Source organism: Larus michahellis, chromosome 1, assembly GCF_964199755.1.
Source record: "Larus michahellis chromosome 1, bLarMic1.1, whole genome shotgun sequence".
NCBI classification, from domain to species: domain Eukaryota; kingdom Metazoa; phylum Chordata; class Aves; order Charadriiformes; family Laridae; genus Larus; species Larus michahellis.
Window position 1 is genome coordinate 126,294,186 of NC_133896.1, and position 12,724 is coordinate 126,306,909.

At 42.6% G+C, this 12,724-nt stretch overlaps 1 protein-coding gene across 5 annotated transcripts in view; it reads right to left on the reverse strand.

Moving 5' to 3' along the window:
- HSF2BP (heat shock transcription factor 2 binding protein) overlaps positions 1–12,692 on the reverse strand; it is a 36,706-nt gene extending 24,014 nt beyond the window's left edge. For 3 of the 5 annotated variants that reach the window (XM_074603037.1, XM_074603054.1, XM_074603048.1), the window contains exons 1-4: positions 12,560–12,692; positions 9,936–10,086; positions 5,060–5,163; positions 3,829–4,056 (exon numbers count right to left, since the gene is read on the reverse strand). In XM_074603037.1, coding sequence (XP_074459138.1) covers positions 3,829–4,056; positions 5,060–5,163; positions 9,936–10,086; positions 12,560–12,595 — 519 coding nt within the window. In that variant the 5' untranslated portion in view covers positions 12,596–12,692. The remainder of the gene's footprint in view (positions 1–3,828; positions 4,057–5,059; positions 5,164–9,935; positions 10,087–12,559) is intronic. The other 2 variants (XM_074603061.1, XM_074603068.1) reach the window with 2 other exon arrangements.
- Positions 12,693–12,724: the final 32 nt, after the last annotated feature.

Sequence of the window (12,724 nt, forward strand, 5' to 3'; positions counted from 1 at the left end):
GAAAAACACACCTAAGGTTTTAAGTTTGGAGGGCCTTTCATACCAAGAAAGCCCCAGGCAACACCGTCCATCCATCACCCCAGTGCACTGCTCAGTGGTCCTTGCCACAAAGCATAAAGAGAATAGAGCAATCCAACACGACCAGGACCCAATTTCAATTTGGTATTACTTTTTTCCAACCATATGGGGAGTTGGCCAGAAGAATACCATGAGATTAGGTATGATTCTAGGTGTCACTGGCTTCCTACCAACTGCCACAGGGACAGCGAAAGCTGCTGCACTCCTCAGTTTAGAGCTGGTGTGGACAGTGAGATGACGGCAGGGATACCACAGTTTGCGGTCTCTCAGGGTGGGTGAGGGCTCCCTGCTAACTGTGGGGTGGTATTAGACAGTGCTCCAGGGAAAGATAAAGGCCAATCAAGAAAAATGATGCTCACTGAAGTATTAAAAGATAAGAGAGAGAATCACAGATCACACAATGTCAAAAGAATAGAAGGATCTTGCTCTGCCCATTTTGTGGGCGTGGGATTTTCACATTCATTGCAGAAAGCATCCTCTCCGGCCCAGCCTCCCCTGTGTCTTTAGCTACCACGATGAAGTCTGGGGAAATGAGAAGAAATCTCCTACGTCAATTTTGAAAGCAAGTAAACAGAACAGAACTTTCAATCATGCATTCCCATCAAGATTTTAAGGGCTCACCGCAATGTTTTGTGTTGAGGGTTTGGAAAGAATAGAAACAAACTCACCTGAAAATTTGTGTAACATGATATCAACTAGTGAAAAGCTGCTTGTACTGTGTTTGTCATCAATTACCTATCTAGCCTCCTGTATCACACCTGTCAGCCTGATTTGCATTGTTTCATCATGCTGCTAATGGAACACACAAGCTAGGACTTACAAAGTTCAAATTAAATTTATCAAGCAGATTTCTGTGCATATTTACTCTCTGGAGTCTTTTTCACCTTATAGTTTAACATACGCAAAACACTGACACTTGCTGCTGATTCCCTAGGCATAGAAGTCCCAGGAAAAGCCTCTTATTTCTTAATACTTTGATCATTTTTGAGCAAGATAGCCGAATTTTTCTTTTACATAACCCACTGCCGGACCTATCAGCTTTTCTGCCACTATGTGCATCAGGCATCTTCTTTGTCTAACCCATATATTGTCACTGCCTTTCTTTTCCACACTGTCCTTGACTCAGGAAAATGTGTATCTTAATACATTTTATTTGCATTTTGCATTTGCATGCTAATACTAAACAGTAAGACATAAAACTCTGTAATACTAAAGCTAGATTCCCCAACAAGGACGCAAAGCCAGCACAAGAAATGCCAGAATTTTTAATAGATCAAAAGCAACATCAGAACAAAGGTAAGAAGCAAGGAAAACAAAATAGTACATTCAAGAGCCAGGAAAATAAACGGAGCCTGCAAAAGCAAATAACCTAGCTGGAAGCAACACTCTCATGAAGCAATCACTGTGCTATGCAACACCACCATCTTCAGGAAGGGGTCAAGGCACAAGAATATAGCAGTATTTAAGTACATAACTATGAAAAGACAGACAAAGAAGACATTAGTTAAGAATAATATGTGCACTTTAAGTTTTGCTCAGGTTCTGAAAGCATGGCAACTCCCTAATAAGTGAAACAGCACTGCAAAGAAATTTTGAAATGCAAAATGTTGATTTATGATCCCCTAAGAAAAGAGCACTGCTCAATCAGAAAATGCATTTATTTTATGTTTATTTCAGTGAATCATTTCCTTTTCCTTCAGGAGATAAATATGTAGAAAATAACTCTGAAACTATAAGCAAGGATGCCTATACCAGAACATCAACCAAATGAAAAACACCATGCAAAGTGATTAACACGAACAAAAATCACAGATATACCACATTCTTTTATCCTGAAGACCTAAAGGATGCCTCAATGATGTTTCACAATGTACATATGCAAAATCCACTCACACAAATACACCTTTGTGGCATGTAACAGAAGCCATTTAGAAAACCAGTATATCCTGCACAACAGCAAAGATACAAAGAAAAGAGCTTTGAGGACGAACACCAAGACAACAACTCCTCTTGATAAACTATCCGTGCTTTAAGTAAAACTTTCATCCAAAAGAAATCACAAACCTAAACTACCTGCCATTTATTTTGTAGTATTAACAAGAATAAAGGGTGGGGCCCACTTCATTACTATCTAAAGCAGCATCATTGTATCTTACAGAGATTTCATCACAGATGCTTATACAACTGAAGACCTGGGTGCACAGCAAAACTAAACGAGTACCGATTGCCAAACTGCAATAGCTATCCCAGAAGATACTTATTTTGAAGGAAGGAATATCCAGATAGACAACTATTCTATCATACTTTACCATTCATATCAAACCCCATTCCAGAATGACTTGCCCACGCAGATGTGCCCTGAAACTGCATGTCTGAACTCTTCATTTATTCCTTTTCAAAAATGAAATAGTTTCTGCAGATTCATCTGTCTTTGTGCAATCCCAAGGCTGGCAGATGCTAACTCTAGAAACCCAACAAAGTGAGTTTCTGTTGACTACTGAAGATTAGCCATCAGCTCCAAGGAAATTAACTTTTGCAGCAAATAATCCCAACCAATTCTCACACCTCTGAGAAATTAAGCCGCTAGTCTTTATGATCCTATTTGAACTCCAAAGGCTTCACAGAAGACCCGCAGCCTGAGAAGTCACAGTCTTCGCTATTCCTTCATTGTTAAGAATCTTCCCTGTCATAAACACTAAACACAATATTGACAGCGCAAAAGGAGCCCTGTAATTGTTCTTTGACTCACAGCTGTACATGGGAATTGGATCAATAGGTGCACTGAGAAAGACTGTTAAAACTAAACAAAGGTACACAGCTTTCAGCATCCAAAAGAGAGGCCAGTTTCATTTTTTACATTGCATTACTTACATTATCTTCTATTGTCCTCTTTCAAAATATGTTATAGTTACATTAAATTCAAAATAACTGATTCCATGAAGGACCTTTTGATGCCAGCTACATCACCATCTTCCCGAATACCCAATGTTTTACTTCAATATGTTAATATAACCAAAATGCTAATGGTTGATTTTTAACTTTACCTACACCAAAATGAACCCTGCCAAGAAGCCTGTAACGCAATCCCATACAACTGCTCCTCACACAGTATGCAAGAGAGATCTATGCAGCTACCCAAGTCTTACGTACCTAAGTGGGAGACCAACTGTCAGTTGGTACCTCTATTTGTACACATTGAATACTTTTTGGTACTGCGCCTTATTATATTTTGTCTAATTGCAATATTGACCCTTTTGCTCTAGAAATATCAAGGGCAAAAGACACATCCATTATGAACTTATAGGTAAGTAATTTACTCATCGCTTGACCGTATGAATAGAAACATCAGACTGTGTTCAGGCTGACGATGTATTTTGTGACATGAATGTGAAATTTTGTGACATGAACATGACATGGCCTCGCCAGGCCACTTGGTATCATTTATGAGCAGTCCTGACAACCGGGGAGGTCCCAGCTGACTGGAGGTTAGCAAATGTGACACCCATCCACAAGAAGGGCCGGAAGGAGGATCCGGGGAACTACAGGCCAGTCAGTCTGACCTCGGTGCCTGGGAAGGTCATGGAACAGATCCTCCTCAGTGCCATTACACGGCACATGCAGGAGAACAGGGTGATCAGGCCCAGTCAGCATGGGTTTGTGAAGGGCAGGTCATGCCTATCAAACCTAATATCCTTCTATGATAAGGTGACCCACTTAGTGGATGAGGGAAAAGCTGTGGATGTTACCTACTTGGATTTTTGCAAAGCTTTTGACACTGTTTCCCACAGCATTCTCCTGGAGAAACTGGCTGCTCATGGCCTGGACAGGTGTACTCTTCGCTGGGTAAAAAACTGGCTGGATGGCCGTGCCCAGAGAGTGGTGGTAAATGGAGTTAAATCCAGTTGGTGTCCAGTCACAAGTGGTGTCCCCCAGGGTTCGGTGCTGGGGCCGGTTCTCTTTAATATCTTTATCAATGATCTGGATGAAGGGATCGAATGCACCCTCAGTAAGTTCGCAGATGACACTAATCTGGGCGGGCGTGTTGATCTGCTTGAGGGTAGGTTGGCTCTGCAGAGGGATCTGGACAGGCTGGACCGATGGGCTGAGACCAATGGTATGAGGTTCAACAAGGCCAAATGCCGGGTCCTGCACTTGGGACACAACAACGCCATGCAGCGCTACAGGATTGGGGCAGAGTGGCTTGAAAGCAGCCCATCAGAAAAGGACCTGGGGGTGTTGGTTGACAGCCGGCGGAATATGAGCCAGCAGTGTGCCCAGGTGGCCAAGAAGGCCAACAGCATCCTAGCCTGTATCAGGAATAGTGTGGTGAGCCGGACTAGGGAAGTGATCATCCCCCTGTACTCGGCACTGGTGAGGCCCCACCTCGAGTACTGCGTTCAGTTTTGGGCCCCTCGCTACAAGAGGGACAGTGAGGTGTTGGAGCATGTCCAGAGAAGGGCTACAAAGCTGGTGAGGGGCCTGGAGGACAAACCTTATGAAGAACGACTGAGGGAGCTGGGGTTGTTTAGCCTGGAGAAGAGGAGGCTGAGGGGAGACCTTATCACCCTCTACAACTACCTGAAAGGAGGTTGTAGAGAGATGGGGGCTGACCTCTTCTCCCTGGTGACAAGTGATAGGACGAGGGGAAACGGGTTCAAGTTACGTCAGGGGAGGTTTAGATTAGATATTAGGAGACATTTTTTCACTGAAAGGGTTATTAAACATTGGAATAGGCTGCCCAGGGAGGTGGTGGATTCACCATCCCTGGAGGTGTTTAAAAAAAGGGTAGATGGGGCACTTAGGGACATGGTTTAGAAGTGGCTCTTGTCAGGGTAGGCTAAAGGTTGGACTCGATGATCTTAAAGGTCCCTTCCAACCTCAACAATTCTATGATTCTATGATTCTATGAAAAACTGATCGTTACTGTTTTTGTTATTAAAACTCAAGCACACAGATACCAGTATTCTGACAGCAAATCTACCTTCTTCTCTCTCATGCAATCTGCCTGGGCTGTTTCCAGGCGGGCTCTGAAGTGTTCACAATCCATTTTCAGCTGCTCTATTTCCTCTTCCTTTTTCTCCATGTCTGTGACAGAATAAATCAGATGATAAACGAAGTATGAAGTTATGACCAACAGGCTTGCGCTAAAGAAAAAAGAATCCACCAAGTGCAACTTCAATGAGGCACTTGAACTATTTGCTTGTGTTAGATCACCTCCTTGTGGCTACACTGGTGTATCGCCAGCATATTGCCACATTTCAACAGTTCTTATAAGCAGCTAAAGGAACACAATGTTTCAGATTTAAAACAGGGAAAAACCGAAAGAATCACATCTAGCTGTTAAATACTGTGTACCAATAAGATACCATTTTGAAACGGAGCTCCAGCTCCTCAGGGAATTTTAAAAATTTACTCAATTTTCTACTTTCTTTCTTTGCTTTCATGATGGTTTTCATGTCTGGTATCTTTGAAATTCAGTCAATATAGTGAAAATCGAAGAAAAAGAATATCAAGATCAGTTAAAAAAGTGAGTGTTTCAATATGCAATGTACAAATTATATGAATAGTTGGAATGAAATGCAACTACTCCAAACATTTAAATTAATGCTTAGAAAGTATTATAAGACATTATAGACATTATGTCAGTCACAAGCAAATTTTAGGATTCCCTAAATTATGTATTTCCCTGTTATGAGAAATACATTCCAATTTAGATGCTTTATTTTAGTGAATGGAAATTAAGTTAAAATTATTATATTTCACGATCATGATGTCCGTTCTAAAAAATTCACTTTTAAGGATATTTTTAACAATCGTTGTGTATTGTATTTTACTTTAAAAACCACGGTTCTGGATGCTTAGTATTCACACTGAGAAAACGTAAACACATTTAAGTAATTCCAAAAAGTATTGTCCAAACAGCATCTACTGTAATTTTGGTTAGCTTAAAAACCAAGTTACACCCCACTTTGAGTGCCATACCCTTGATCATGAGAGTACGGTCTATGGCTTAACACACTTCAGATACTTCCCCTTACATGTGGTCAATATTTTTGAATGCCTTTACCAAAGACCGTAACAAATTATATCATAAAAAGATAACATCATTAAAAGAAACAGTCCTTATTATCCAAAGAGCTTGGATTCTGGCATTTTATTTAGTAACTCTACATTATTTGTAAATAAATTCCTTTCTATTTTGGTCCTAATTGACAAAAATGTTATCATCTCAAACATATACACACTGCTTTGGGTAGTAGGTATAAAAGATGATGATCTGGCCGCTAACAGCTTTTCTAAAGAGGTCGAAAATATTTCAGCTCAGCCCTTGTGTGATTCTAAACCATCAACACCAAGAGTTTTTAACAGAGAACAACGAGGCATGCTCTCCCAGCACTCCGCTCTTTTCAACCAGCAATCCAAAGGAAAAGAATGAAGCGGGGAACAGATTCATTGAGGTTTTTGAGAAATGACTCTGGTCAGTGGTAGGAAACTTTCTTTCCTTCCGTCAAGTGAAGAAAATTCAGTCCCTTGGACCTATTACTGTCGGGTGTTAGTCTTAAGTACTTGACAGAAAGATGACTTGAGACAGAGTAAGGCATGCTCTGCTTATCACTGGGAGACCAAGAAACTATTTATCCTTGCCCTGTAAGTACACCCAGTGGAACGCAACTCCCAGTGAAAATCTCTCTCACTGCGAGGCAACAAGCTCTCTTGAATGAGAAGAATCGCTTCCAGCTTTCGAGAGGATGGATCCACCTGGAATCCAGTATCGTCACAACCAGCAGACACACATATATGCCACATCCTTTACTGGCAGACTTCAAAGGTCTTGGAAACAAAACTGAGCCAGGAGAAGGGGAACAGTATTTACTGAGTGTTAATGTGATGGTACCTGTATCTTTTGAAGTCCTCCAGATAAAAGACGGATGCGTCAACATCCTCTAAGGTAACACAATGTTTTATGTGAAGGGAAACTAGGTCCATTCTAGAGGGGAAAAATGGGTAACATTGGAAGCTGATGAAGAGATCTACTTCTAGCTGCGTCTCATTCCTGGAAACTCCCTCTATTACATCCAGTCAGCTCTCCCAGCTGTGCCAACCTTTGCTCTGAAACCAAATTCAAGGCTGCATGCACCAGTCCTGCCATTTGACAGCCTCTCGACACACAGAGGCAGACGTTTTGCTGACACTGAAGACTGCAGCTCTGCTGCTGACTCCTCCACACTATGGTCCTGAGAAGAACACAGGGAAGCCCAATAGGTTCTCCCACTGTCTGCAAGTCCCAACCCTCGGTAAGAAAGCTCCTCTCTCTTGACACTGAAATCTTGAAGGAGCAGCTTTTGCTATCAACTTCGATGAGCAAGATATATGAAATGGCATCCTTACACAAACAGGAAATATATAACTTTACCCCTGCAGTGCTGAATCAGACTCAGTGAAGAGGTGGTATTTGCCCCTGAAAGAGACAGCAGACTCAAAAGCAGAACAAGGCAATGAGCACAATGAAAGAAGAGGAGGCCCACATTTCATGCCTTTTAGGTGTGCTCATTCTCATACATGCTGTAGGTCACACCAGGAGATCTTCTGGACAGGAGACCTAATCTCAAAGCTCTGGGAGGTGGAGAAATGAATACAATTATGATGAATGCCAACAAACGATGGAATTCCAGTTCTACTGATCCAAATGCCAGATCAATGTTAAATGCAATTTTCAGCATTTCCCCAGCAGGGTGAGTTCCACTAAATATATGTATAATAATAGAGAAAATTTGTTGGAGCTATTTTTCTAAGATTCCTGGAGCCCCTTCGTGAGGAGGGCAGTAGGAATAAAACGAACCTTTCTTTTTGAAATGAACAATTACCCTGGCAAAAGCCTTAGTGAAGACCCTGACACCAGCCTGAAAAGTAGATGTTGGCTGCGTTAACCATTGCCAGCTCAGATCTCAGACACCACCTATGGGATGCTCCCATAGCAAATGGGTATCCTATTGACCTAGATATACAAGTGACCCATACAAAGATCTCACTCAAGGTTTCTCAAAGCTATTCAAGGCTCTTTAGTCTCACAACTGATTGGGATGGAAATGTTGAAAGTCTCTGACTATAATCTGCACTTCTTGAGGAGCACAAGAACCTGCTAACCACTTCATGTTTACAATACTTAGAAAACTGCAATGGCCAATGAAAGTCTAGATGTGTACAAATCTGGGTGTACAAATCACCCATTAGGCTTCTGTAAGAACAACGTTAAAAAACATCTCTAGTAACTGCCAGGACTCCTGTAAGCTTCATATGCCAACACCAAGAGACTGCGTTTACTAAACAGCACCAGAGTGTTCACCACTCTGAGGCTGAAGGCTGCTTGTGTCCCTGTGATGTCCAACCTTTGGTGAACCATATACTCCAAAGCCTCCTTTCAGTCTGCCTTATTGCATGCTGCAGAGGTAGGAGCAGATTGGATTAGCAAAAATCACCACTTGACTTGTCCAGCTGTAGGGACAAACAATGGCAAGAGTCTGAATAAATGTTCAAACAACCCCATTAAAGGCAAGAGAAATCTCCACTGTAGGAATATATTCAAGAGAGTTCAAAGGCTGACTCAGCTTCAGGTGCTCCTCGAAAGGACCCAGAGAACGCTGGCCAGCCAGCAGAACATTTGAAGGAAAGTCTTAAAATGCCCATGTTGATGCCACAAACCTGCTGCTGGAAGGCCCTGGGAGTGTCTCCTTGATGCCTGGCACAAGAAGTGTAAGAAGGATCAGCAAGAGAAATCTTGAGACTGAGCACTGAAAAAAGGATCTGACTAGTTGAGGATCTCGAACACTTAATGCAACTGGAAACAGTCCTTGATGCATTTCAATAGCACAAAGAGAACATTTCCAGATCCTACATCACTTCTTGTGATGCAGATGATATCTCAAATGGCAGCAGGAGAGGTAGTACAGTCTTCTCATCTCTGTCAGGATTTGATGGCATGGAAGAATCTTTCCAAAGAGTACACTGTTGAGGCAACTGGAAGCTCTTCCCCAATACATTACTTGGTATTGGAGACCGGCCTTGTGACTCTATCTTACTTTTCCTTAGCTGGCTGTTGCAAATTAATTTTCAATTAATCACTTGATATTCTAGAAGTGATAAACTCTATATAATCCATCTCAGTGCTTGTCTCATGTCTTTTCAGACAAAACCAATTCCTAGAAGAACAGATGAATTGTCCTGTTACATGTAAGCTACAGGCTAGGGATGGAGTTGACTCAGATTTGGTCCTGACAGCATGCTGGGAGTGGTGCAACTGTTGAAAAAAATTATGCACAGAGAATCATAACACTGAAAAACTGGACTTTGGGGACAGCAGTAAAAAGGCCTTTATAACAGAGAGTCTTCAACTTTTTTATTATTATTATGACTATTTATGGCAGTAAAAGCATACAGGCTAAAATACAAGACAGGCTAAATACAATGATATTACCTCTTCCTTTAAATCTTCCTTTTTATCCACAGCTACTTATCACGGTTTTTTGCTGTGCATCTGAAGTGACATTTTGAAAAACAGAATGCTTTTCCTTTTTCCTCAAAGAGGAATCACTTTTTTCCTGATACAGCTCCCCTTACTGCCTGAACTAAATACGTTTTTATCCACAGTAAAATATTTTTAAAGATTCATTTGACATGTCTGATTATTTCTAATGCAGTTTGTAATTTTTTCAATACAAACACATTAATTTATTGAAGCATTCATTGAACATCAAAGTTTAATCTGGAATACCTCCATAAACTCTACAACTATTCGTAGGGGCATGACAGTTTGTTCTAAGTAGTTTTGGCAGAAACTATTGTAACACGGTACTACTCACTTGATTCCATAGCATCCAGTTTCTGAAATGTCCCCAGGATATCACCATTTATTATTTTGGGTAAGAAATCCCGCAATTGCATAACTTCAGTTGTCAGCCTTTCCAAATCCCTCCTTCTAACTTTAACAAAGTCCTCTTTGGTCTCAGCCTTCTGAAATAAAAAAAAAACAACAACAACAAAAAAACACCAAAAACCAAACTAACCACCCACCAAAGACACTTGTTACAGCCTTGCAGTGCTTTTCTGCTTGAATCCCTTCTCTCAGACAAAAATATTCCTCTGTATTATATAATTTCAGAAATTCGTAACCTTTTAAGAGAACTATGCAGTAATAACTAAACCCAAAAGTCTCTGAGATGGACTCTTTGACTGTAATCTAATTTTTGCCACTCTGGCCTAAAGGAAATCATATTGCCTCTCTCTGCATCTGTTTCTTTACCTAAATGTGTGCCATGTACCTCAGAATGCTATAAAAATTAACATTCACATTTTAATAATGTGAGCAGCTATGCATACACCAAGCTATTGCTTCAAGACTGTTGTAAAGGATACAATAACTCCGTTTTTTAATTAACTGAAATATTTGCAAGATCCTCAGTCACCTTGCTAAATTACAACAGCTCTTTTAGAGGAATTTGTATTCTTTTCAAATGAATTCATCCTTTGTGAGAAGCAAAAGACATTTGCAACCCAATCCCACATAAAAGTAATTTAATCCTGAGTTAAAACAAAGAAGTATTTAGTAGTTTCCTCTTCTACCAAACTAATGCTATAAAATAACTTTAATTCCACAGTCCAAGAGAATGTGCATTAATTTTAAAATTATACAGAAATTTCTGTACCAAAAACCTCCTAAACTCCAATTTCTGATGTATGTACACGTGCACACTGCTGCATCTTAAAAAGGCTACCATATACACACAGATATAAAAAAGATTTAACGTCCTTTGAATAAAACATTAATCAACCAATATGCTTTCACAAAGCAAAATTGTAACATATCTTAGTACTGTTTTGCACTGCATTGAGAAAGGTGCGGAAAAAATGAGATCCTTTATGTACCACATCTTATTTCAGAAAGAAGAGGGTACTACAGAACAACATAAGAAGCTATCTCCTACAGGTACAAAACCTGCCATCCCCTCAGTCTTCTCCAGTCCAACTGCACGAGACAAACGGAGGTCGTTATCACTGGTACAAACAATGCTACCCTGGCATTTCTATCCCTTCCAACCATTTCCTACAAGTCCCTCTTTCTACTTCCTTACTTTCTCAGGTTAAACATTTCCTTTCAGTTTTGCTTCCTACTCTATTTCTTTCCCAGCTATCCTTCAAACCCAGACAGCTGTAGGGACAGAAGAGGCCAGTTCCAGCTTCCCCAGTTCAGAGGGCATCAGAGCTGCAGTAACGGTATGGGAGAAAGATTTTACTTTTAACTTGAATTGTACGCTCCAAGCTACATTTAGGAAGCGCTCATGGCAAAGTCAGTATGGCCAAGTACCACCACATTACACAATTCAAGAAAAATACAACTCATTTAGGTCTCAAGGAAATATGGAATAAACATATGGCAACAGGACTCCATAGAGGAATACCATCTGCATGTCAGCCAACAGGAAGGACAGAGAGACAATTCAGTATTGCTCAAATTACGGAGCACGATTTGGTACAGGTATAAAAATAGCTCTATTCACTAGCAGAAGCTAAATTCAAGTAAAATACACTACTGGACTACTGGGATTGAGATATGAAACATACAATAAGGAGCAAATTCTTATATATCGTCCCCATTGTAAACACAGATCTTTGCAGTTCCAAAAGACAAGTTTTATGTTCTCTGCTTAAGCACCCACTCAACTTCTTCCCCACTAAAATACGATGCTAAAAGCAAATATAGACAATAGAGAACAGCAGTCTTCTGCCCAGCCCCTTACAGCAACAGCAGGTGAATGGACGTAGGAAATTTGACTTCAGCCCTCACAGACCTCTTGCACAACGGCCAAGTTATTTAGTTATGTACCTCAGCTCACGGCCTGTGCGATCTGAATCCCCCTTCCCTGCCTGGCAGGGGGCACAAATCTGCCAGAGGTCACAGCTGGCGATGAGCACCCAGCAGAGAACCACTGCCAGCCCCCTCTCCTTCCCCACCAGCCCAGGCTGCTTCTGCCACTCCTCTACGCCATCCCCACCACACCACCCCCTTCCGAGCCCAAGGGTCCCTCACCATCCCCCACAGCCATACCACCAGCCAATGCTGCAGGCAGGAGCCCAACCAAGCTGCCGCCACAGCCCCAGACGATAAGCCCTCAGGGACGAGCTCCCAACGACCCCACAGGCCCTGCTCCTCCGCCGACAGCCCTGTCTGGCACTCCCCCTCGCCCCGCTGCACAAGGCCCTGCCATCGCCCCCTGAGAGCCCCTAGAGGCCCAGCGAGCAGCACCCAGCACCGACCACCCCCTCGCCCTTGCCCATGGGAGCCGATCGCCGCGGCGGGGTCCCCCGCACCCCGAGGCGGGCCTAGGCCCAGGCCCAACCCCAGCCCCAGCCCCAGCCCCAGCCCCAGCCCCAGCCCCAGCCCCAGCCCGAGGCCCAGGCCCAGGCCCAGGCCCTCTGCGCGCGCTACCTGCGCGTCGCCGGCTACGCCGGCGCGGCGCCACATGGCGCCAACGGCCTGGCGGGAAAGAGCGAGGGTGGGAAGGGCGCGGGACTGGCGTCACGCCGCGTCACTGACCCCGCCCCTCCCGGCAGCCCCCTCCCTCTCCCGCGGGCGGGGCCTGGAGCCCCCTCC